Genomic DNA, 27,606 nt, shown 5'->3' on the forward strand with positions numbered 1-27,606 from the left:
TTAAATCATTTCATTTTACCTCAGTTTTCTACATCAGTGATAAAAGAATATCTATTTATTTCCTAGTTTAATGAAAGTGAAATGTTAAAACACTGGAGTTTTGAAAAGGGAAATGCATAATATAGCTGTAACTGATTATCATTGTTAATCTTGAGCTTACTAAATTGATGAAGTAAGAGCCAGTTAGGTATATATCACCTGAACTCAGGAATTATATGGAATTTGAATTCCCTAATTTTTAAAAATTGTATTTCTTACCCAAAGACCCTGATGCAGTCTGCAGTGGAATTGTTTTTAGTCTTGCTAGTCTAACAGATGTGCTTTAGTATCCACTGGGATTCCTCACATAACCTAAAAAGAAGTCTGATTTCAAAATGAGAAGCAGTACTTTAAAACATGCCTATAGAATTTTCCGTAGTGGGAATGTCTATCGTGTTGTAAGTTACAATCTGGAGTTTTTACTCTGTGAAAAGACTGGGTGAGGAGGCTGGAAGAAAATAACAAAATGATAACAGTTATCTTTTGATGGTAGAGTTGTAGGTATTTTCTTTATGCTTTTCCAAATGTTCTGCAATTTATATATAGTCAGAATAAAAAATAAGCTGTGAAAAAATGTTTTGTGATACATAGATTTTTTTTTCTTAGCCAGCCTAGGTAGAAATGCATTTAATGTGCATGTTAAGGTAGAACTGTGCTTCAGGATTTTTTTTACTCCTTCAGATATTTTGAAGTAGCAGAAGATAATCCTCTCATTCCAGTTAATGCCATACGTAGCTATTCCTCAGCAGATTTTCTGCTGACTGAGTGATTTTTCTTTTTATTTGGCTCAGAATAAAAGTTATCATTAGTCTGAAAATTTGTCAGCCTTTCACAGCACAGATGTATTTTAAGCAATCTTATTTCATTAATAAATTTATAAATTCTGTTTATTCACATCTGTCTAACTATGGTGGTGTTTTAGGTATGGCTTATATTTGTGTATTTTGAGTTCTGAGTTTGATGTAAGTTCACCGTCAGTCTTTTTTTTATTGAAAGCATTTTCCCCTGTAAAACGTATGTCTTTCCAGAAAACTTAAATTGGTGAAATTTATTATACCGATTGCATATTTGTTGCTATAATAAATTTACTTAATAGGAAGTTGAGGGTCTACAGTGAATGAATTTATGTCTCTGGTTTACCTTATGACTGTAGTAATTTGTGTCACCTCATCTCACCTCAGCTTCCTTATTTGTGTCAGAGGGCTTGCCTACCTTCTAAGTTATAATATTATTTGAATGCTATAAAATATCAGGTAATTAATTTTAAAAACCCGTTAAGGCTAACTTGTTCCTGCCTCTTAATATGAAATGTTTGTGAAAGTAGTGATTTTTCTTGACTAATAAATCTGTATAACAAATCAGGTTCTTAAAAAGAGTAATTCTTAAAAAGATTCTTAGAAAGAATCATTAATCATCAATTTCACAATGATATTTGAATTAATGTGTGAAAAAAATTTACATTCTGTTAAATAATGCCTTTATTTGCTTGTGATTCAGGGGAGTAGTTTTTGAACTATATTTGTGAATTGTCTGAAATGTAGAACACATCTCCCTCTGCTAAGAACATTTTTAATACCCAATATTGATATTAGGTTAGTTTAGAATTTTGTTTTTTGTTTTTTTTTTGTTTTTTTTTGGTGGGATAAAACATTAGGGTTCTTATATGTAGTTTTTGTTCAGAGGCAAAAATCAGAGCATACTTTCTCTGATTTCTGATTAATTTTGCATGGTTGGTGTTAGAAATTTAGTACACATTCCATATGTGTTAATGATCAGATTTAAAATCCACATTTTAAAAACTTGTAAAATTACAAGTTAGTGATTTTTAGGTAAATTCGCAGTGCTATAAGCAAAGAGGAAACAGTATTTCCCTCTGGAGATCGTTAATAGTACTGTTTGAACATCAGAAGTTTGTTCTAGAAGACCAACATTAAAAAAAAAAATAGTGAAATTGTTTTCAGTGAAAGTGCCAGTACTAGAATTAAAAGACAAATAAATTAATTTCCAGAAGGAAATAATTAGATTATAGTATGATGAGGAAAGGTTAAATTTACAGAGTTAGGTTTTAAATTTAGGACTCTACTTTGCAAAATGAACCTAGAATGTGAAAGCTCAGGTGGTGACACTGGATAGTAATTGATTTCAAGCAAATAGATAGTTTCTACTTCCACATCTTGATTAGCTGGAAGGATGTGGAATGATGATATAAAATTATAATGATCAGGAAAAGCTTTATAGAGCCAGCGATATTTGCTAAATGAAATATGAAGTGAGATAACTTGGCGGTTTTTCTTGTGTGGGTCATGAATTCAGTTTACTCCAGAACAACCTCATGGCCTTAGCACTTTATTTATTTTAAAAATATGGTTTTCCTGTCTTGGCACATCAGAAATGAATCTGATTAGAAACGATGAGGTTGCGGGTTCCATCCCTGGCCTGGCTCAGTGGGTTAAGGATCCGGTGTCGCTGTGAGCTGTGGTGTAGGTCACAGACTCCACTTGGATCTGACATTGCTGTGGCTCTGGCATAGGCTGGTAGCAACAGCTCTGATTAGACCTCTAGATGGAGAACTTCATATGCTGCAGGTGCGGCCCTAAAAGCGCAAGACCAAAAAAAAAAAAAAAAAAGATAACAATTACTCAAAACTAAAAACTTATTATCTATAGTATTACCCCTAATTTATCAGTCTGTAATTTTTATCTCCCTTTCAATTCCATATTCACGCACCTGCATAATTTTTGTTTTAATTTTAATAGTGTAGTATTATACACTACATACATACTACTGCATAATTTTTGTTGTAATTTTAATAGTGTAGTATATTGTAGCACACATAAACATGCTTTTAGAATACACAAGACAGGAGTTCCTTGTTGTGGTGCAGTGGAAACGAATATGACTAGGAACCATCAGGTTGTGGGTTCGGTCCCTGGCAACCAGTGTTAAGGATCCAGTGTTGCTGTGAACTGTGGTGTAGGTCTCAGACACCACTTGTATCTGATGTTACTGTGCCTGTGGTGTAGGCCGGCAGCTGTAGCTCTGATTTAACTCCTAGCCTGGGAACCTCCATTATGCCATGGGTGTAGCCCTAAAGAGAAAAAAAAAAAAAATACAAGACAAAAATTTCAAAATGTAAAAAATTTTCACATTTATTGTTTATGAAGTAATTACTGTATTGTTCAGAATTGCTATTACATTATTTTCTTTATTCCATTTGAGTAAATTCTTCAATCAGGATAGGATCTTTGAGAAAGTATGTCAGTTCAAAATATTAGCTTAGAGGAGAACATTCCCGTGGCTTCAGTAATCTGGTGTCAAAGAGTAATGAGAAACAGGCTGGGGAGATCAGTGGGGACAAGATTGTAGAGGATTTTGATTGAGGGGCAGACTGAATAGTTTGTACCTGAGATATTAGCAGTGGCATCATCTTTAGGTATGTTTGCTTCTACCCAGTCTGTTTGTCCATCTCTGGGTTCGATTGTCTCAGCCCAGGTCCATCGTCTCACTGATGCTTTTCCCCATGTCTTTAACAGATCCCAAGCCTGGCCCACATGCCAGTCCCCACCATCTGTGCTTTCTCTGGTTCTGGATAGCTCAAGGTTGCTGGAGAAAGTCATGTGGCCATTGGACTAGATCTGCTTCAGACAAGGATGACCAATCCAATCTCACATGACCAATCAGATCTAACCGGGGGCATGAGGTCACATAAAAAGTGTTACAAACTGCAGAGTAGGTGCCAAAAGGAAAGAATGGCACACACAGGCATCATCTTCAAAGAGAGTGTTCCCATTTGTAGAGTCCACTACATTTTACATACATTCTTACTAAACCCTCAATATTATCTTGGGAGGTATATGGTATTATTCTCATGTACAATTGAGGATATAGAGGTTAAGGGCCAGGATCATATCAAAAGTTGGCACTGCTAGAATTTAAATTGGAAAGTCCGATTCCTAAGCCTATGTACTTTATACTGTATCACTTGCCTACCAGGTGTCTACCACTGGCTTGGTTTGGGTTTATTATTTTCTAAATTCAACAGCAAGTGTTAAGAGCCTAGTATGCCCTATTTCTACGTCTCTGGCTACTGAGGTGAACAGAACGCATTGCCTGCCAAAAGGTGTTACAGCTTAGTATGGGAAACGGACATAAATATCCATAATTAAGCATGTTAAGTACAGTAGAGATTTTGATAATGGAAATAGAAAAACCAGGGCTTTCAGAAAGGTTTCACATTGAGTGGGTATTTGCCAGGTGGCTATGAGGAGGATGGATGTTATTCTTGGCAGAACAGAGTAGCACGTGCAGTGGCAGAGGAGAGAGAGTGTTGGAACATGGCAGGAGTCGCCATAGTTCCAGAGCTGGAGCAAAGAGGTTGTGGGAAAAGTCAAGAAATGAGATGGAAAAGGAAGTCAGGGGATAGATTATAATGGACTTTGTATCCTTGCTGAAGTATTTGAGTTTTATTGTATCATGGGGTGGAGAACAGTTGAAGGATTTTTAAATGCTGGACCTTTGTAACGCAATTGGTGTCTAAAAAATACTGACAGGAGTGTGGGCAGTGAATCAGAGGGAGGTAAGATAGAAAGTGGGGAAGCCTGTTGGAGAAGTAGGGCAAGGGCCTGCACTAGTTCAGGGGGACTAAATTTAGAGATATTAAGGAAACAGTGTAAAACTTAATGACCAGTTAAATTCGAGAGAACAAAGATCAGTTAAAAATGCTGTTTTTTTTTTTCTTTCTGCAATTCTCCTTACTCTCCACCTCCCTCTCTCCCACCAATATTTCTACCTGATTAATTGCTGTATACCCTGCACACACACCATAAAACACCCATTATTTCCCTGTATTCATTGTCCCTAAAATTATTTACTAAATCGATCTTACTATATTGTAAATTCTCTCTGTCATGTCTGTTCTTGTTCCTCGTACCTGGTTCAGTGCTTGGTACGTGGAAGATGTTTGTCGAATGCTTGGGACACCTTGAACTTGAAATGCTGTGGAATTTCTGAGTGGAAGTGCTTAGTGTAGAAGCAGATGACAGGTTTGAGGATTTGGAGAAAAGCTGGAGACTGGAGGGCTCTCCTCTTTGGTGGTAACTTAAGTCTTGGGGTAGGGAGGCCCCATGCAGAGAGTGGGGAAAGCTCTGGAGACCAGCAGCATCAGCAGTCAGTAGTGAGAAGATGAGTCAACTGAGATTCTGGAGAAGTTGCAGTTAGAGAGTTAAAGATGAATCAAGATGGGGAAGGAGAGTTTTAAAAAGGAGGGAGGGAAGATAAGAAGGAAAGAGGGGCCAGCAATGTCAGATGCTGTGGAAAAGTCACAAGTGATAAGGATGGAAAAGTATCCGTTGACTTTTGGCAGCTCAGAAGCTGACTTAGTGAATAGTTTCATTGGAGAGGTAGGTCTGCAAATTCTAGAGCTGCCATGACAGATTACCACACATTTAGATGGCTTAAAACAACAGAAATGTATTGTCTTAAAGTTCTAGAGGCTAAAATTCTGAAATTAGGGTATTGACAGGGCCATGCACTCTGGAAAGGTTTTAGGCGAGGGTCCTTCCTTGCCTCTTCCTGGCTTCTGGTAGTTGCAATCTTTGGAATTTGCATCATGCCAGTCTCTGGCTCTAGTTATGTGGTATTTTCCCTGTGTCTATATCTGTCCAGATTTTCCTCTTTTTATAAGGATACCAATCATTGCATTAGGGTCTACCAAAATCCAGTGTGACCTCATTTTAACTTGATTGTATCTGCTAAGAGCGTGTTTCCAAATGTGGCTACATTCATAGGTATCAGAAATTAGGAACATATAATTTGGTTGGGGTGGGAGGGACACAGTCCAACCCACAACCTCCTGGAAGCTGAAAGCAGTATTTTAAACCTAAAACAGGCAAAGAAGTAAGGCATTAAGTGTATAGAACTGAAAAAATGGCATATGCATGCTGTGGTATATGGAAGGACTGGTCAGTGGGGACCTGCTCTATAGCACAGTGAACTCTACTCAGTATTCTGTGATAATCTATGGGGAAAATAATCTGAAAAAGGAAAAAGGGGAGGGGAGGAAAAGTGAGAAAGTAGATGGTAGATAATGGGGAACACTGGGTGGAGAAAGAATTTGTTGTTTTTGTTGTTATCTTAACCATTAGGGTTTTAAAATTTGTTAAAGTGAAGATCCTTCCTAGGCTCTATTGAAGAGCTACCTTACAGGATATAATTGGCAAAAAAAAAAGCAAAATCATGCCTGTCATGCAGATATAAAGTGAACACATGTCAGAGATTTTCTTCAGCTCATCAATTAATGAAGGAACCAGTAAGATATTAAAATGTGTCCAAAGAATATTTGAGAAACTAGGAGTTTATAGGCAATCTTAGGCTATGGTTGCTGCTAAAACTGGCTAAAGACCAATAGCACAATAAACTATAATACTTAGGATTATTTTTTCAACTGCACGGAAATTATTTGCATCTCTACCAGACAACAATCTGTAGATTTACGTGTAACCAAGACTGGAACTTTTAATGGATGATAAAAATTCATTATTTTGCTTATAAGCTTTTTGCCTCTATGACGTTTAAAGGATCTGTTGCCTACTTTTTTTTAAAAACCTATTTCCAAGTTTCAGATAATTTTTCTGACATGTTTATTAGAATCTATGGAGCTAGAGATGGAGGCTTGAGAACCTTTATTAGCCCTTACGTGATTCTAATGTTGACTAAATTTTGAGAAGCACTGAATAAGAGAATAAGATGTGGCTTCGAGTGCCTGAGATTACTCTAACAACTCTTCCCTGGATTTCGTGGTTTAAAAAAAAAAAATGTTTTTTTCCCCAGTAGTGCTCAGCTCCTGAACAGAGAGAGACCATTTGATCCAGGGTGGAGGACTTGCCAGGCAGATCCTCAAGAAGGACATAGTGCAGGAAGTGAAGGTACTGGGAAGGGTATAGTTCATGCACTGGATGCAAGGTCCAGGCTGGGTGGGGAAAGGAAGGAGGTAAGGGCAAGATAATAGATGGGGAGCAAGAAGAGAAGTTCACAGAAAGTGTGCAGTGGGTGTGGGAATGCTCAAGGGTCAGGAATCTGACCAAAAGAGTGAGACATTAAAGTTTTTGAGATTTCACAGGTGGGAGTAATCTCCAGTAATGGTGAAAACAAAGTGTAGGTTGTGGTTTCATGAGTTACTGAAGTGAAGTAGAAGTCTTGGGGGAGAAGATTAGTGAGTATTACTTTCTTATGGTTTATACTTCTCATAAGACACTGTACTTGAAGCTTTAAACCTGCTGTGAATTTTCTAAAGTAGTGAGCCATTGTTCTGATACTTCAGCTGCGTTGTGGCCAGATGTTCTGAATCTACATAGATAAGCAAAAGTCTTTCTAGTCTTTTATGACTGTAATGATTCTCTCAAATATATTGAGCACATTATTATGGATTAGGCCCTCATTAGTAGGTGTTTTCATACAATATCTCATTTGATTCATACCCTACATGGTTTGATATGTAAGTATCCCCATTTTACAAAACTGAGCTTTGGCAGCAGTAAACAATCTTCTCAAGGTCACAGTGGGTGGTAGATAGGGCATTCAAATTCATTGTATGACTCTAGAGCCCATTTGCTTAACCATTATGTTTTAAGAAGAGTATATGCTTGGTGGGGATTGAAGAAGATTTGTATATCTCATATTCCTTCATGTAATTCAATTTTGTAAATTATCACATGCAGAGATGAGTTTGGGCTTAATAAAGACTGAGCTGGGAGCTTGCTCTTTTCCAAAAAATTGCTGCAGTGACCCTCTTTACACTTTCTGTGCATATCCATCTTATGCAGTATTAAAAAAAATGAGTAAAATTAAAGTACGATTTTGAATTGACTTATTGAGATTGTAGTTAAACAACTTTAGAAATCTTACATTAACAGGACTTATATCATACTTTTTAGTCTAAAAATTCACAATGCTAAATGATACATTAAAACATTTTCATTGTTATTAAATGAAATAGGATTTACTGCTTAACACTCACAAGTTATCCTTTTGAACACTTTTTACTCTCCAAATGCCTTTTTTTCAGTTTTGCTGTAAGATCTCACAGATGTGTTGCAACCCCAAGTAGTTATGCTGTGAGCCATATGGGAAGTCCTCACAGATGTATTACAGATGTGACAGAAGTGACACTTATTTGGAGGAATTATATGGTCAGACTCCCTTGTTCACAGTGACAAAAAACAAATCCTCAAAAGCTTACTGGAAAAGTATAAACCTTTCCTATTTATAATGTTTGTAATCAAAGTTACTTTCCTCTATATTTTTGGCATTTTTATGCAAGTTTCCTTCATTTATTTGTGTTCTTGTTAAAGTAATTTTAGAAATCATGCAGTGTTCATATTAATAAAATTAAATAATTAAGGTAAATTATATTACTTTTAGTAGCGATGTGACCAACATAAAGGGTTAGTTGGAGGGTCACATAAAATCAGCATCACGAGCACATATTTTTCCAAAAAAACAAACTTGATTTGAAGTTTAAAAAGCAGCCTAAAATTAGCTTGTGTTCTTTTTTGTATGAATTCATTGTTATTTAGATGTTTAGTGTTCTTTCTGTTTTCTCAAGGGATAAATTGTAAAAAAAAAAAAAAAAAAAATTATTCAGCCATTTTCCTGGAACAGTATCAAAATTTGTATCTGGCCTAACACATTTGATCTGGCAGTCTTCAGAGGAAGTGAACACATGTTCTATGAGTAATCCCCTAGATAAATCTACAGCCAAACAAAGGAGCAATGAGATTGAATTCCAGTGTTTTTTTTTATTTTCTTTACTAAAATAAAATTAAAATTCAGAAATTACATTAACAAGCCTCTACCCGTTATGGTCAGTTAAAGGGTTGAGTTGGTAGAAACCAACAAGGGGAGGAGGAGAAGAGGCAGCTGACAGTGGTGGTGATGGAGAAGAAGTGTGGGGTTGTTGGTGAGCGTGAGTGTATGGATTGGTTCTATGATATCCAGTTTGAAAATTATTTATTCAGTAGTGGTTATATTATCAATTCTGCCTTGTGAAAATGAATAAATAGTAGGTGATATAACCGAGTCACAGATTATTATTCTTTCCATTTACAAAGTTAAGCAGAAAATCTGGACACTCTTATTCCTGACACTATTAGCATCCCTTTTCAAACCCTAATGCTAAGTGTAAGGGCTCTTGACCCAGAAAAATGTTTAAGGGCTGTAGACTAATAAGAATTTTTTTCCCCCACTTTAACCTAAAGAAAAAGAGAGCATTATTTTTACTTCTTTTAAAAATTGGGAAGTGGGGGGAGTTCCCTTCGTGGCTCAGGGGTTAACGAACCCAACTAGGATCCATGAGGATGGAGATTCAATCCCTGGCCTTGCTCAGTGGGTTAAGCATCTGGCATTGCCGTGAGCTGTGGTGCAGGTCTCAGACTTGGCTCACATCCCATGTTGCTGTGGCTGTGGTGTAGGCCGGCAGCTGCAGCTCCAATTCAACCCCTGGCCTGGGAACCTCCATATGTGGCGGGTGCAGCACTAAAAAGCAAACAAGACAAAACAAAAAAAGTGAAGTGGGAACATAAAACTCTTTAATATGACTGCTGACCTAGTGGGGAAAACTTTCTCCCAGGTGGTACCCTTAGCAAAAGAATGGCATTAACCCTTTGGGTCAAAGGAAACCCAGCTAAGAACTAACCCAAATCTTCTATTAGAGATGTCCTAGCCTTTGCTCTAAGTCAGCCAGACTCAAACTTGACACTATTTGACATTTAGGATCCATTATTCTTTATTCTGGGGAGCAGTCTTGTGCAGTGTAAGATACTTTAGTAGCATTCCTGGCCTCTACCATAGCACCTCACCCCCTCCAGTAGTGACATGCCTCTGGGCATTGCCAAATGGGTGGTAGAATTGCTCTAGTGCCCTCTACCCCCATTTGAAAACCTCTGCTCTCAGTGTATTAGGCGATTTGTTGATAATATTTTCCAGATTTTAGTGTTACTTTTAAGTATTTCATCCTATTTCAAGTATTTTGGTGTAGAATAGGCTTTGCTTTTAAGAACTGTAGAAATAAACTGGAAGCTTTGGGTAAAAGTGAGGACACGGTCTTCCTCTGATTTAATTCAACATTGCAACCTTTGGTTGCCTAAACCGTGTTTTTTATTGTGCAGGCAGGGGCCCTACACCAGGTCAGGAGTATATATATTTAAGATTATATAGAGTCGCAGTGTTAAATGTATTTCTTACTTTGGAATAACAGAGAAAAACACTTGAAAACTGCGGGCCTAGTGTCCCTTTCCAACGGGAATATTCTAAACATGTCATTCATAGCAGTAGATATTTGGTCAGGCCAGCCAAGCTGTTTATCTGGTCAGGTTAAACTTATCAGAAGTCTTGGAAATATGAAACATTCAAGCTTGTGCATTGCAGTAGATTTGAGACTTTCGTTTAACTTTGATTTCTGGTGCATATCATCTTGTTTGCAAGAGGAGGAAGCTCTGAACTCCATCACATATTTTAGAACATTCTTGGCACGTTACATCTGGGCTGTTCATGTCCTCCCCCTACAGAAGATACTGAAAAAAAGAGAGCTCCGTTTTAATTGTTTTCTTCATTAGCATGCAGGCAAAGGCCCTGTTTTTCATCAGTTACTATTTATTTTGTTAACTTCTGTAGAAACTATGCTTTATGGAGGAAAGGACAAGAAAGATTTTTATATTTATTGAGAATCAAACATAAATATGATCATAAAGATATTTAAAAATTACTCCTCTAACACTCTGCCTGTACTCTTTTTGTAAAATTCATTTTAATATGACAGCCTTAAGTTAAATAATAGCCTGTGGAAGATACATTAAATGCAACAGTCTGCCATTACTAAGTCCTGAATTCAGCTGTTAATAGCAAATTTTTGGCTTTCTGAAATCCGTCAACACTTTTAATCACTTAAAAAGTGCGTTAGTTTTATATTTACTAAAGAAAATACATTTATATTTTTAGTTCATTTATTCAGTGGCTACTTTTTAAAGATTGAAACACTTCCAGAAAAATCATTTCCATCTTTTCAATAGTAAGAGAACATTTCTGACTGGTTTCATATTGTTAGAAACTCTGTCTTAGGATAGTTGTCGTTTTCTCTAAGGAAAAATGTTAATGATTATTCAAAAGTTATTTATATTGCAATCTATTTATTTTCACAAGGGAGGTTTTTATATCCCTGTGTTTTTAATTTAGATGTCATCCAGTAGAGATATTCAAGGTATTTTCATGGTAGTTTCAGGGGAAATTTGTGGTTATTTTTATTCCTCTGAGTTGTATAACATTCTAAGTTTTATATTTGCAAAAGATCAGTGGGTGTATCACACAGAAACTCACAGATTTATTTAATGATGCCTTTATGTATTACGGTATTGAACTGCTATTCCTAGTTCTTTTGTGTAGAGTGAATGCAAGTTTAGAAGATAGATATTAATGTTGGTTTAAAGCTAAGCTTTATATGAGAGAGAGTTGTTTAAGAAGCCAGATTGCTGGGACTAACTTTTAAAAGTAGAGTAAGTAACAGTACTAGTAGGGATTTGAGAATAAAATTTTTCAGCAAAAGGTATGAAGTATTGTCATCAGAATCTTAAGTACAAAGTTTTGTTTGTTCATTAAAGCTAGTTTTGAGACTAGTTTGAGATAACATCAGGTTAATGTGCAGTATCTTTATTCATTTAATTTATAAACATTTATTTTGCATTTACTACTTTCTAGAAACTAAGTTCTTATTCGTAGGCTTTTAAAACTTTCATCTGTCCTAGTAAATGATATCAGCACTACATTGTTCTTAAAAATAATGAAGATAATAGAAAATTCTGTTAGATCCATCTGTATCCATATTGAAGTTAAAACTCAGAAGTGTCCCTTTTAATTCTTTTTTTTTGTTTGTTTTATCTCTGAACTCTTCCAAAAGGTGTTTATAAAAAGCTCTTTTGAAGGAGGAAATACTATAATTGTGAAAGGATGTATTCATTTTCCTATTAGAAAGATACTCATTTGAATCCCATCATTAAGGAATGCTAAACAGTGCAATTGGAGCATCACCTTAAACTTCTTAACTAGTGTTGCATGCTTCTTTCCAGGTGCTCAGTAAAATAACAAATTTGATGATAAAGGGAAAAAGGCAGATATTTGATTTTTACAAACAGTATGTTAAGTTTCCTGGGTTTCCATATTCAGTTGCTGAAGAAATTCATGGAGCAAAGAATGCTGCCACTAAGATAGGAAGGTCATTTTACTAATCTTTAAACCATTAAAATGTAATATTTCTTCCAATTATTATATAGGAAAAAATGAAGCTTTTGGAGAGGGACTACTAAAAAGTCAAATTTAAGTAGTACGTAAAATTAAACTTTATTAAATATTACTTTAGGGCCTTTAAGAAGTAGTGGGCAGTGTTTAGCAATTGGTTAGTAATCTGCATGATCTTTAATGTTTAGTGTTTTTAGAAATCACTCAAATTCTCACAGAGATTTTAGAAGGGAAAATGTGTTACTTGTAAGGAAATAGATGAAGCTGATCATATACTTTCACTTTTATAGTTTACATTTATTTTGAACAGTTACTATGAATTGGTGTACTCCTTTAAGACTGAATTTATTATGACGTATATATATTTATTACTAAGTTATGTTTACTTATTCAGATTGGAAAGTTCCTTGAACTCATAAAGGTGATTACTGACTATGTTGACCTAACCTGTCTCTTGTGAGTAGATACACCAGGAACTGTGTCATCTATGTTGCCTAGTGTAAAGAAGGCGTTGGTGATACAAAGTGTCTTCTGACATACATAGTTTAAAAAAGTCTTCACAGGAGTTCCCGTCGTGGCTTAGTGGTTAACGAATCTGACTAGGAACCATGGGGTGGCGGGTTTGATCCCTGGCCTTGCTCAGTGGGTTGGGGATCCGGCCTTGCCATGAGCGTGGTGTGGGTTGCAGACTCGGCTCGGATCCCGCGTTGCTGTGGCTCTGGTGTAGGCCAGCGGCTGCAGCTCCGATTCAACTCCTAGCCTGGGAACCTCCATATGCCGCGGGAACGGCCCAAGAAATGGCCAAAAAAAAAAAAAAAAAAAAAAAAGACAAAAAAAACAGTCTTTACAAAAAAATCTTGATTATTTATAGTTAAAGATTTAAAGAACAATTCATCATTTTTTTAATTTTTTTTTTTTTAAGGTGATGGATGTGGACATACTGTACTAGGCCCTGAAAGTGGAACCCTTACATCCATAAACTACCCACACACCTATCCTAACAGCACCGTTTGCGAATGGGAGATCCGTGTAAAGATGGGAGAGAGAGTGCGCATCAAATTTGGTGACTTTGACATTGAAGATTCTCATTCTTGTCACTTTAATTACTTGAGAATTTATAACGGAATTGGAGTTAGCAGAACTGAAATAGGTAGGAAGTTTTCTTGTATATGTACATGTAATACATCAGTGCCCTGTGTTCTAAAACTGAAGCATTATTTGCCATTTAACATTGAGTGACGATGCTGTATAGAATGTAAGGGAAATTATTGAAAATTATTGAAATTAATCTCAAATTTTATCTTCTTTTGGGAAAATTCTTATCTGTTTACTTTTCTAATAAGCCTCTATTGGTACCTTTGCAGCAAAGTGCCACTCTACTGCTTCTAAGAAAGAGGAAGTTAATTATCTCCTTTTTGTTTGTTTTCTTTGATCATTTTATTTGTAGTTAAAGCATACAAGTATAATTCATGCTTAGGAGTGTGTGTATAATGGTGATTAAGAACCTGGGCTTTGGTTCCAAACTTCCTGTTGTTAAATGCTAACTCTGCTGTTAAATTTCTGTGTGACCTTGGTCAAGTTACTTGATCTGTCTGTTTCTTCACTTGTAAAATAGGAAATAAAGTAGTACATGTAAAGTGCTTAGAACAGTACCTAACACATAATATATGCTTAGTAAATATTAGCTGCTGTTGTCTTTATGCTTAGCTAAGGACAGTGGCTCTCTGTTATGGCTGCATATTAGAGTCACCTGGAAAGACTTAAAAAATACCTACATCTGATCCCCAGCCTAGAGAGGTAAATCAGAATTGATTGGGTAGGATCCACACCTCAGTATTTTATACTTTGAGGTCAAGTTGAGAGCCTTTGGCTTAGAGATCAGAACTTGTCAATTAAGCAGGAAAGGTAAAAACATTTTGTTAGTCTGTCCTGATGAGCTAACATCATAAAATAACTCTAAAATTTTCTGTGGGTTTATTTGGAAAGATTTATTGGTACAAGTGTGTAGAACATCTTTTAGAACTATAATTAGAACCCAGTATCTTGTTCTTTAAGTATCATGTTCATCTTCTGCCCCCTCTCCATCTTCAATCAAATCCTTCATCTCTTCTCTACTTTCTGGCCTCTTATCTAGGAGAGGAACAATTCCTGGTCTGCTTCCCTGGCTGCTGATTGATAGCTTCTGTTGTCTCCCAGTCAGCTCTTGATTAACCTGGGTGCTTAATCACCACATGCATATTGCTATGAATATATGATCTTGTATAAGCTCTTAGGAACTCAAATTGACTAAGATCTAGAAAACACTGTTACTGTAACATTAAGAGAAGACAAATGGATGTTAAATACCTCCTGCAGTGATATAGGAGGGAGTAAACAGTACCACCTGAGCAGTCAATGACAGTGAAAAAAGTGCACCACAAGCCCTTAGCAGTTTACAGGAAATAAAGGAGCTAGAGAAACACATTTTATCAGCTGTAAGGACTATATGTAAGTGGGATTTTTAAAAAAGGAAAGGGGGAGTTCTTGTTGTGGTTTAGCAGGTTAAGAACCCGCCAGTATCCTTGGGGATGCTCATGAGCATCCCTGGCCTTACTCAGTGGGTTAAGAATCTGGTGTTGCCGTAAGCTGCAGCATAGGTCACAAATGCAGCTCAGATTGGCATTGCTGTGGCTGTGGCATAGGCTGGCAGCTGCAGCTCCAATTTGACCCCTAGCCCTGGGAACTTCCTTGTGCCACAGGTGCGGCCCTAAAAAAAAATTGTTTAATTACACTTACGTTAGATGAGCAATGAGGTCCTGCTGTGCAGCACAAGGAGCTATATCCAGTCTCTTGAGATAGACCATGATGGAAGATAATATAAAAAAGGGAATGTGTATATGTATGACTGGGTCACTTTGCTATACAGCAAAAATTGGCACAACATTGAAAATCAACTATACTCTAATAAAAAATTTTTAAAAAATAGCATGTTCTGGTTAAGGTAGATATTCTGAGAATTGTAGGATAGAAACAAATACATGACATCAAGATTCCAGTGATAATGGTAAAGAATCCCTTTTTTCCTTTATCTTTTCTCAATGCCTCTTTTGAAAAAAAAGCAGGTTCAAACGAGCTTAATTTTCCTATAGAAATGGTTCCTATTTTGATATAAAGCTTGTATATTTTTAAAAGGTATTAATTTGACGGATTTTTTTTTCCCTTCTGAGGGATGGTATTATGGATTAATCAAGAAAAGAAAATGAAGAATGGTTTCTCATGGCATTGTTTTCTAAATCATAAGTTCATTAGAATGTGTTTTGACTGATAAAGCAGTTGAGCAAGTATTTTCTATTTTCTTAGAACAGCAATCATGTGTAATGTTGTTTAAATACAGGAGTTTATTATGATTTTATGTAACAACTTTCTAAATTGCTAAACTGTCCAGAAGTCTTTGTGAAATTAGTTTAATGGTACTCATTTCACTGATCAATAAGGGGTATTTAATGATAAAGATTGGTTCTCTAGATTGGTCCCTTTTTTTAGGCAGAGTATATTAAAATGAGAAAACTCCATTGTGGGTTAAATTTTTACTTTTCCATTTTGCTTTTTCTTTAGTCCCCGGTGTCTAAGACATAGTAGTTGCTCTCTAACAGTAAAAGTAAACATTTTATTCTCAATTTTAACTTTTTCTATACATATATAAATATATATCTCCAAACTATTTTGCACCTTGTTTTTTTTTTCTCTTGTGATATTTAGACAGCCTTTCATATTGGTCCAGAGACATCTGCTGGCATAATTTTCCTGATGGTTATTGTTGATAATTAGTCCAAAAATGAAATTTAAAAACAAATATCAAAGGAGTTCCTTTGTGGCCTAGTGGTTAAGGACCCAGCGTTGTAACAGCTATGGCTCAGATTACCACTGTGACTCGGATTTGATCCCTGGCCTGGGAAATTCTGCATACTGCAGGTGCAGCTGAAAAAAAAGAAAATCCCCGCTCATTTGGAACCTTTTCCCACTCTATTGTATCTATTTTTTTCATGGATTTTGCTTAAGATTTCCATTTTAAATGAACATTTGGGGGGGGGTGAGGAGATCGTGGGTGGATCTCTAAAAGAGAAGCTAAATATTTTAAAGCCTAGTAGCTATTAAAGAAAAATGCATTCTGTAGAATAAATGTAAATGTGTATCTATGTGTTCAAAGTTATATTTAAAGATACACATTCTGTCTTACACCTTCATCCAAGTGCCTTTTAAAATTACAACTCTTAAATCTTAGGATTGGTATTTACAAAAAGAGAAACTGGGGTCCTCAGGGCTTCATTTCATAAATGATCCTATGTCTTGTGTTTTCAGAAAAATTTCTATTTCTGTAGATCTCTTTCTCTTAGGTCTTATTACTTAGTTTAAGAGAAAAAAATTTTTTTTTTCTCTTTACCACCAAATCTCTTGAAGAAAGCTGTAGTGATGCCACTATTGGATATTTCATGATGATAATGATTGCTAGCATTTTTGGAATACTTATTCTGTAAGGCTTAGGTTATTATGAAAATAACCACCATGCATGCAGTGCTCTGTGTGCCAGGTACTATGTACTGTTTGAATTACTTTTATCCATTAACTTATTTAGTCTTTGCAAGAACCCTTGGGATATATATACATGGCATGCAGAAGTTCCCGGGCCAGGGAGTGAACCTGAGCCACAGCAGTGACAACGCCAGATCCTTAACTTGCTGAGCTACTAGGCAAGTCTGAGATACATACTTGTATCACCTCCATTCATTTTTTTTTTTTTTTAAGGCCACACCTGCAGCATATATGAAAGTTCCCAGACTAGGGATCAAATCAGAGCTACAGCTGCCTGCCAGAGCTGCAGCCACAGCGACATGGGATCTAAGCCTCTTCTGCAGTTTACACCTCAGCTCACAGCAACATCCGATCCCCAACCCACTGATCAAGGCCAGGGATCAAACCTGCATCCTCATAGATACTAGTCAGGTTCTTATCCCACTGAGCCACAACAGGAGCTCCCTCATCCCCATTTACTGAGAGAACTGAGGCACAGAGAGGTTGAGTAACTTGCCTAAGGTGACACAGCTAGCACATTGCTAAGTGGGATTCAAACCCAAGCAATATGGCTCCAGAATTGGTGTCTCTTACTGTAAGCCCTTGACATGCTTGATTCCATTAAATCCTACACATTCCCTTAAAGCAGATAAATAGAAGATCAGCAAAGAGAAGCAACTTGGCCAAAGTCACATGGGCAGAGCTGGAAATTTTTTTTTTTTTTTTGGCCACACCCATGATATATGGAAATTCCTAGGCCAGGGATTAAACCCAAGCACCAGCTGTGATATATGCTGCAGCTGCAGCAATGTCAGATCCTTTAACCCACTGTACAGGGCCTGGGGTCAAACCCACACCTCTGCGGTGACCCAAGCCACTGCAATCAGATTCTTAACCCACTGATTTTTATCTGAATCAGTTATTATGTATAATAATTGTCAAGTAGTGATTTTCTAATGTCATCATTCCTTCTATGTTTATCAGGTTTTTTCCTACAGAGAAAGTGAATTTTTCCATCTCTCTTATTTGTTTATGTCAGTATGGACTCATGGATTCTTTTGTTAGTCTATTGTTTACCATCGTTTACTATCATTATTTTGATTCAGATTGTCCCAGATTTCCACTGGGATCCTCTTCAAGCTAGCTTGTATATCTTTTTGTGACGTCCTCATCATTCTTTAAGTATTTTCTTACAGTCTGGCACAGGATGTTGTAGATTTATCTTGTACTTGTCCTGCCCCAGCCCTAAAATCAGCCATTTCTTGAAGGAATCCTGTTTCTTTTTAGTGAAAAATAGTATTAGAAATCAAGATCTGGTCTCTGAGTTTAGGCCAGTTGGCTGCCACACCTTATCAGCAGATAGAATTAGTAGATAAGTGTATATATATATATATGTACTTAAATATTTACATACATTATACCTATTTTTACCTTCCAATATTTGTTAAAAGCATGAGTTCCTTATGCTTTAATCCTGATCCAATATCACAGGGTTCATTCTACCCCTTCCCTTTTTGTAGTGGTAATCACTTCTCTGACAGATATCTAGCTCATGTTGTCTACAGTATAGATACTTGTTTTACTTATTTGTTTAGTGCTGTAATACACAGAAAATAGCTTCAGAATTGCTACTCTATGCTTCTAATCAAAGAAGGCTGCTACCTAGAATTCATACTTGCTTAACCTCAGGACATTTAGTCTAAATACTGTGTTCAAAATTGCCAGGGCTGGGTCCCCCCCGCCCTCCAATGTGGTTATGTTATCCATTTGTAATATGGTTTGACTCATTTACTTCTGTTCATGTTCCATTTTAGGTTTTTTTCTTCTCTTGTTTTTCTTTTGTTGAGTATGTGAAACATTAACATGGTTCTCAGAAATGTACAAAAAGATATGCTTAGATAAGTGACATTCTTCCCCACTGCACTGCATTTTTTTTGTCCTTTCCACACCATCTCCACCCACTCCCTGTACCTAACCAGTTGCATTAGTCTTGTTTTATCTTTTCTGCTTTCTCTCTTGACACATGATATATTTAGATTTTCTTATTTCCCTTTCTTGTGTAAAACCTGATATACTGTTGACATTCTTTCCTACTTTGCTTTTTCTCCTACTTAACAATGTATCTTGGAAACCATTCCATCTCAGTTCATAGAGATAGTCCTCATTCTTTTTATAGCCACAGACAATTCCATGGTGTGAATGCACTTTGGTTTATTTAACCACTCATTTATGTGTGGATATATAGATTGCTTCCAGTTATGGTTATAAATGGTGTTGCGATATATAACTTAATACATATGTGTTTTTGTATTCTTGGAGGTTTAGTTCAGAGTAAGTTCCTGAAGTGTAATTATTGGTTCAGAAGGTAAATATATATAGATTTGTTAGCTATTGCCAAATTCCCCTCTACAAGGGTTGTGCCTATTTGCATTTCTACCCTCAACGCATAGAAATGCTTGCCTTCCACAGCCTTGCCAACAGAGTGTGGTCATCGTTTTTAAGTTTCATCAGTTGATAGGTGAGAAGTGATATCCCAGTATAATTGTATCCCAGTTTCTCTTATTGTGAGGAAAGTTGAACCATTTATTTATATGTTAAAGGTCAGTTTTTTAAAAATAACTTTGTTCCTGTTGTTTGCTCATTATGTGAAATTTTGGGTCTTTGTTTTTCTCAGGTATTAGAAATTCCTTCATTATCTTTTAGTGATTATTAGCCTCTATGTGATAAATGCTACAAACAACTTCTCTTAGTTTGTCAGTTATCCTTGGACACTGTTTATGAAGCTTATTTATAGTGGAGTTTTTTGCCATGTAAATTTTTTTTAATGTAGTAAATTTGTCTTTTGTATCTGAATTTTGAGTTATAATTGGAAAGCCTCTCCCTAAATCTCTGTTAAATATAAATTTACCTGTGTTTTCTCCTAGTACATTTATTTACTTATTAGTACATTTATGTTGTTTGATTTTTTTATGTTTAGATCCTTGGTCCATTTGGTGATATTTGCTTGTTATAATATGAAGTGTACATCTAATTGTGTTTTTCTTCCCATATAACTAGCCACTTGTCCTACCCCAGACATTTAAAAGTCTACCTTTGCCTCAGTAGGTTGACATACAACTTTTATCATACACTCACATTTTGTATGTACTTAGGATCTGCTCCTGGACTTTCTATTGTGTTCCATTGATTTATTTACTTAGTCACATACCAGAACCCCAGAGTTTTAATTATGGAGGCTTTTATTATGTGTTTTAATGTCTGATTGGGCTAGTCTCCCTTTGTAGATGTTTACTTTTAGCATTTTCCTAGGCCTGTTAACTATCTGTCAATTTCTCCAACTTCATAAAAATGTTTGTTGGTATTTTTTATTGGGATTATGTTGTTTGTAAGTTGTCTTTATGATGTTGAGTGATCCTGTTCAAGAACAAGAGCTACTTTTTTTCCATGTGTTCAAATTTAATTTTCTTGTCTTTCAGGGATATTTTAAACTTCTTCTCATGTAGCTTTTACGTATTTTTTGAGGAAGTTATTCCTAAATATTATATGTCTTCTTTGTTGCAGTTGCAAATAGAGGTGTTTTTGTTCCATTTTGTTTTGCCATTATGTCCTCTAATGTCTAATTATATGAAAACTATTGATTTCTGTTTGTTGGTTTTATATCCTGCTACTTTACAGAGTTTTTATTGTTTCAATTAATTTTATCACTCATTTTCTAGGGATTTCTAGGTACACAGTCATATCTGCAAATAGGAATAGTTTTTCTACTTTTTTTCCCAATTCTTATGCCTGTGATTGATTCATCTAATTACATTGGTTAACACCACCAGTCAGTACTGGAGATGGTGACATTCTTTCTTTGTTTCTGGTCTTAGTGGAAATATTAAGTAAGTGTCTTAGTCCGCTTAGGCTGCTGTAGCAAAAGACCACAGACTGGATGGCTTCAACACAAGAAGTTTATTTTCTCACAGTTTCTGAAGGTTAGAAGTCCCAAAGAGAGGGAGAGAGAGCAAGAGTGAACTAGTTTTATCAGATTAGTACCCCACCCATATGACCTCATTTAACCTTAATTACCCCCGTAAAGGCCCTGTCTCTCAGTACAGTTGCATTAGGGGTTGAGACTTTTTGGGGGGATACATTCAGTCTTAACAGGCCTAGAAAAATGCTAAAAATAAACATCTACAAAGGGAGACTAGCCCAGTCAGACCTTAAAACACATACTAAAAGCTTCTGTAATTAAAACTCTGGGGTTCTGGTATGTGACTAAGTAAATCAGTGGAACACAGTAGAAAGTCCAGAAGCAGATCCTAAGTACATACAGAATTTTTTTTTTTTTTTTTTTGTCTTTTTCTAGGGCTGCACCCACAGCATATTGAAGTTCCCAGGCTAGGGGTCTAATCGGAGCTGTAGCCGCCGGCCTTCACCAGAGCCACATCAACACAGGATCTGAGCTGTGCCTGCAACCTACACCACAGCTAACGGCAACACTGGATCCTTAACCCACTGAGCAAGGCCAGGGATCGAACCCACAAACCTCATGGTTGCTAGTCAGATTCGTTAACCACTGAGGAACGATCGGAACTCCAGGAAATATCTCTTCATTTCTCTTTTCTGTAGTGTTTTTCATTAGGAAAGAGTGCTGAATTTGGCTGGAAGGCTTTTTTAGCATCTATGAAGAAGATTGTGATTTTCCCTCTAGAATCTATTAACACAGTGTGTTATATTAATGGATTCCCTAATATTGAGCCAGTTTTGCATTCCTGAAATAAATACCATGTGATTATGATGTGTCATTCTTTCAATAGGGTATTGGATTCTGTTTCTTTATATTGTTTAATATTTTAACATAAATATTGATAAATGATAATTAGTATACAATTTATTGTGATTGTCTTTTTCAGGCTTAGGTATTGATGTTATATATTAAACTTAAAGTTTTTGGAGTTCCTGTCATGGCACAGTGGAAAGGAATCCAACTAGGAACCATGAGGTTGCGGATTCAATCCCTGACCTCGCTCAGTGGGTTAAGGATATGGTGTTGCCATGGCTGTGGTGTGGGCTGGCAGCTACAGCTCCAATTGGACCCCTAGCCTGGGAACCTCCATATGCCGTGGGTGCGGCCCTAGTAAGACAAAAAGACAAAAAAAAAAAAAAAAAAAAGGTTTCCTTCCTCTTTACTTCTCTGGACAAATTCAGAGAGCATTTGAACAAGCTAGTCTTTGAATATTTCACTCTGTCAAGCTGTCTGGGCCTGGTGCTTTTTTGGTAGGGTAGGTCCTTAACGGCTTTATTTCTATTCTGTCCCTAAGGAGTTTAACTTTCTTAAACTATTTCCCAGGCAAATTACCAGTTTCACTTAGGTCTTCAAGTTTATTTGTCATCATGTCTGCAAAATAGATTCTTACGATGTTTTTCCTGGTGGTTATTTCAGTGTTTTTCACTGATTATTTCCCTCTATCATTTCTTGTTTTGTATATTTGTGCTTTCTCTCTTTTTTACCACTTTGATTGTTAGTGGTTTGCCTATGTTGTTAATTTTTCCTTCACAAAATATATTTTGATTTATTAATTATAGTTAAATCTTTTTCTGTTGTCTGCCTCATTAATCTCTATTTCTAGTTCCATTAGGATTTCATTTTCTTCTGTTATTTTATTATGCTTACTTTTTGGCTTATTTTATTTCCTAGCTTTTAGCAAGGAATTTATATTTATCCTTTCATTTTTACTGATAAAATTATCCAAAGCTGTGGGTTTTACTTTGGTCGTATATTTAAGATGGATTGTCATTATTTTTTAGGAATTCTTTAATTTTGTGTTTCCCTTTTAACTAATAATTATTTTAGTTTATTATTGGCGAGATAATACAAAAATAAACAGATTTATTTCCAGTTGGAGGTACCTTTCTTTGTTACTATTAATAATTTTTAGTTTTATTGCATTGTGGTTGAAAAATATTATTTGTAATATTTCTTTATGTAACTTGCTTATATTTTCTATATAACCTAATATGTAATCTTTTTTTGTGAATGTCCCATGTATGCTTGAGAAGTTTTATTCTCTAATATCAAGACATAAAGTTAGATATGCATCCAAAAGATCTTATTATGCTATTAAGGTTTTCTATATGTTTATTTTTATCTACTTGATCTCTTATTAGTGTGTCTTTTCTTTTTTACTTTCTTTGGGTGTTTGCCTTTATAAAGGTGATTCAAGAGTTGTTGCATAGCTCTTCATAATTGTAATGTCTTCATTTTAAATTATGACTAATAGCATTAAAAAGTTTCACCTTTGTCATGTTTAGTACTTTTTAGTTTGCATTCTTCTCTGACATCGGTGTCACACACACACTCTCCTCCTTGTCTCTTCCTGTGTTCATTTGCTTGATATATCTGTCGTTGCTCATTATTTTTAGTTTTGCTGAATCATTTTGTTTTGGGTGTATTTCTTGTATATAATCTCTTTAGAGGTCTCACTTTGTGAATCACATTGAAAATATTTTTTTAAATAACTGAGTTAAGCCCATTTGTGTTGTTTATAAAACCAAAATGTTTTTGTCTCAACTCTATCATTATTTTAGGTTGTAATTAATGTGTATTATAATTGCTGTGCTTATTTCCTTATGTTGTTTTCTTTTTTTATTTGTTTAATTTTCTTTTGGAGTTGAATACATTTTGTAGTTCTAAGTTTTGCTTTCAATTTTACTTTCTTAAATACCTCTAATCCCTTCTTGTCTTAAGCTTTTGCTGTCTGATTTGTCTATTTTAATGGTATTTTTATACTAATTGCCTGTCACTCCTATTATTCATATAACATTCAGTGTACTATCTACTTGCCTCTTTTCCTTTGCCTTCTTTCCTCCTTTTTTTACTCTTAACAGTACATAAATTCATAACGTAAACCTTATATCATGTCTTGTTCTTCAATCTCTAACTTTTTTAGTGTTTAAACATATTAAATATATAATATATTAAATCACTGGCAGTCTTTTGCTCAAGTTCTTCCAGTTATATCTTGAGTAAAGTTTGTCTTTGAATAGATTAATTCCTTAAGAAATGCTTATGGGTTCAGAAAGTCTTGCATGTTTTAAATTGCTTATTTATTAATTTTTTACCTTGAAACTTGAGGGTCAGCTTTTATATATAAGTTCTTGATACATGTGTTCATTCTTTGAGTTTTTAAAAAATGCTCTTTCATTATTGCCTGACTTTTTATATTATTTTTTTGATAAGTTTGATAGCAGTTGAATTCTCTTGCTCTTATAAGGTATTTGATCTTTGTGTAGAGGCTATAAGGATTATCTGTATTTAAAGTAAAATAGTTTTATAAGGATATGTATTGAAATTTATCATTGTGGGTTAGTTTTCACTGTATCCAGTGAGTTCTTTCAGTGTGTAGATTCAGATCTTCTTTTATTTCTAGCAAGTTTTCTTGGATTATACTTTTAATATTATTTCTGCTCCATTGTCTTGGGTTATCTTTTTTAGACACCTTAACTGTAGGAAAATTGGACCTTCTTTGCCATTTCAACCATTTCAACCACATTCACTTCAATCGTGTTCTCATTAATCCTTTTTACTTTTTAGATTTCCTTTTCATTCAGTTTGTTTTCTTCTTCCATATTTATTATCATGTTTTCATTAGAATCTATTTTTCCTTGTGCATGTTGTAATATGGTCTTCTTTCTGCCATAATTTTGTCATTTTTTGGTATTTATTTATTTTCTGGGCTCAGCCAACTTTTTTTTTTTTTTTCCCCTACCGTTTGTCCATTCTGTTCTTAGTTTTTAGGTTTCTGTTTCAAGATGTTTTATCACATCCCCATTGCTTGTTTAGAGGACATTTACTTAAGCTTAGTGTTGTGTTCTGGCTTCTTTCTGTTTTACCGTTGTTTCAGGAGATGAAGGGTTTCCATAAACTGAATTGTTAAGATTTTTATTTTTTGTTTTCTTTTTATCCTATATTTTTAAGTAGATAAAGACTGCGCTCAGTATTTCTGTGGACAGTGCTATCAATTTTCAGTGATTTACAAGCTTTGTAGTTCATAGTAGGTTCACGATAGCCCTCTTCTGTGAGTATAGTAAATGCAAGACATTAATTTTAACTTAATTTTAATTTTCAAATTAATTCTTTCTTTTTTTCTTTTTTTCTTTTTTTTTCTTTATGGCTATACCTATGGCATTTGGAAGTTCCCATTCTATGGGTTGAATTTGAGTTGCAGCTGCCGGCCTATGCCATAGCCACAGCAATGCCAGATCTGAGCCAGATTTATGACCGATGCTGCAGCTTGCAGCAACACCAGATCCTTAACCTGCTGAGTAAGGCCAGGGATCTTACCCACATGCTCATCCATACTAGTTGAATTCTTAACCTGATGAGCCACAGTGGGAACTCCTTTTTTTCTTTAATGGTTAGTATTTTTTGTGTTCTCTTTTAAAATCTTTTCCCACTTGTAGATGATCAAGATGTTCTAAAGATTGTCCTTTAAATGCTTTGTTTTCCATTTATATCCTCAGTCCATCAAGAATTGAACTTTGCATATGTGGGAAATAGGAGTAAAAGTGTCAAGGTACATTTTCCCATGTGGACCTTTTTCATTTTAAAATGTAAAAATACTGGACCTGTCATTTATTCATGAAAAATAACAGCTAAGCAGCCACCTTCCCTGAAATCAGAATGCCCTATGACTTGATGTTGGAGAAAAAGACTTTAAAGTAGTCACCACTATATTTTAGAAGGAAAGGCAAATTCATTCTTAGTGATACTACTGCATTCATTTAAAACATAGTATATATTTGTTACCTTTTTTTAAAAATATATACCCAATATTTAAATCGTTTAAAAGGAAATTAAATCTACCTTTCTATCATTATCCTCTGCAGGTGAATTTTTGTTAAAACAGGTAAACTCATGCTAAATCCAGCCCCAAACAACTTACTTGTTGGTCACAGTGTAAGAGAAATAATTATGAAAAGGCATCCTAGGCATTTAGAAAGAGAACACAAAGTCACTCTTAAGTCGGGTACCTAAATTTTACAACTCCAATTCGATTTGGCCCAGCAAGCACAAGGCAGTGATCCTTGAAACAAGACTCTTTAAAGAGATTGGATGGATGAATCTTAGTAATATACTGATGGGAGTTCATTGTGGCTCAGTGGTTAACAAAACAGACTAGTATCTATGAGGACACGGGTTTGATTTCTGGCCTCAATCAGTGGATTAAGGATCCCGTGTTGCCCTGAGTTGTTGTGTAGGTCACAGATATGGCTTGGATCCCATGTTGCTGTGGCATAGGGTGGTGGCTACAGTTCAAATTTGACCCCCAGCCTGGGAACCTCCATATGCTGCTGGTGTGGCCCTAAAGAGACAAAAAAGTATGTATATACTGATGGATATTATTTAGTGATAGCATTTTCTCTAAACATTTTCCTGGTACTTCAGTGGCTTCTTCTGTACTTTACAGGCTTCCGCATTTGTACATTTGTGTTGTCCGACTGCACTAGGTTTTCTGAGGGTGGCACTCCGCCTGTCTAGTTTCATCACCGAATCCCTAGCACATACCTAGCTTTGTGCCTGGATATTCAAGGGCTCAATAATACATGTTCACTAAATACCTTTATTTGGGAATTCCAAGTCTTGTTTTTGAGATTAGATGTGCTTCTGTACATCGGCACTAAAAAGCTGTCCCTAAATCAGTTTGTTAGTAAATTAAGAATGATGTTCTCTAAGCAAGTTCTATTTTAACCTATAAGAGGCAGACAATTGATGGTGCTTTTGCTCTGGCAAATAATTCCCCATTCTCCACCTTATCTTTCTAAGTCGTAACTTCCTAGAAGGAGCCTTGTTCCATGCCACACCTCTCATTAGATTAAATGATCCTCATTTAGTTGAGAATTGAAATCACCTTTCCTAAATTCTGTGACAGTATTAACCTCACCTCTGGTCTATCTGATGTCAGATGGATCTCTCTTCTCTTTTGAACACATTTCATGTACCATCCCCAGAGTTTAATTTGTTGCTGTTCATCATCTGCCTTAAGTCTAGTTGGTATAAGTATTAGAAAAGGCATGATAACTTTAAGATCTCTGAGCTCTATGCAAGTGAGTGCAAATTCACTGCCAACAGGGGCTAGACAGGTAAAATAAACAGTGAAATAGACTAGGCTCTTTGCCCCAATGATAAATGATAAGTGACCTATAGATTGAGGACATTAGGGAATGGTGGAGCCTATGGCAAACTAGAGAGTGAATTCCTCTTTCAAAGGGGGCAGCCACTCTGAAAAAACCATTCTGAAAACTGGCCCAGGTCTCTCTTTTTTTTTTTTTTTTCTTTTCCTTGTGATTTTTTTTTTAAGAGAAGCCAGAAATTGAGAATGTATGTGGAGTTTCCCTATTTTTTAAGAAAATCTTGGTAAGTAGTTCAAACATTTTTAGAATAGTTTAAGCTCAAAACTATACAAAACAAAAAAAAACCCCAAAACAAAACTATACTGACCAAAAGGTCAAGTAAAATACATCTGTCTGCTAATTCAGGCCCTAAGCTGTAGATCCCAACTTGCATGCTATAATACTTCTTCCAGCATTGATCATCCAAAAGCAAGTTATTCTTAACTTTACACCAGATTTCGCATTGTATTAGTTTTCTGTGGTTTCATAACATTACCACAAAGCAGCTTAAAACAACACAGTTTCTTATCTCAGTTTCTGTAGGTCAGAGTCTGGGCTTGGTATGAATGGATTCTCTGC

At 35.6% G+C, this 27,606-nt stretch overlaps 1 protein-coding gene across 2 annotated transcripts in view; it reads left to right on the forward strand.

Annotated features, from left to right (window-relative positions):
• DCBLD2 (discoidin, CUB and LCCL domain containing 2) overlaps nt 1-27,606 on the forward strand; it is a 96,313-nt gene that overhangs the window by 2,735 nt on the left and 65,972 nt on the right. For both annotated transcript variants that reach the window (XM_021070662.1, XM_021070663.1), the window contains exon 2: nt 13,244-13,471. In XM_021070662.1, the coding sequence (XP_020926321.1) occupies nt 13,244-13,471 (228 nt within the window). The remainder of the gene's footprint in view (nt 1-13,243; nt 13,472-27,606) is intronic.

The sequence above is a fragment of the Sus scrofa genome, chromosome 13 (genome assembly GCF_000003025.6).
Source record: "Sus scrofa isolate TJ Tabasco breed Duroc chromosome 13, Sscrofa11.1, whole genome shotgun sequence".
NCBI classification, from domain to species: Eukaryota; Metazoa; Chordata; class Mammalia; order Artiodactyla; family Suidae; genus Sus; species Sus scrofa.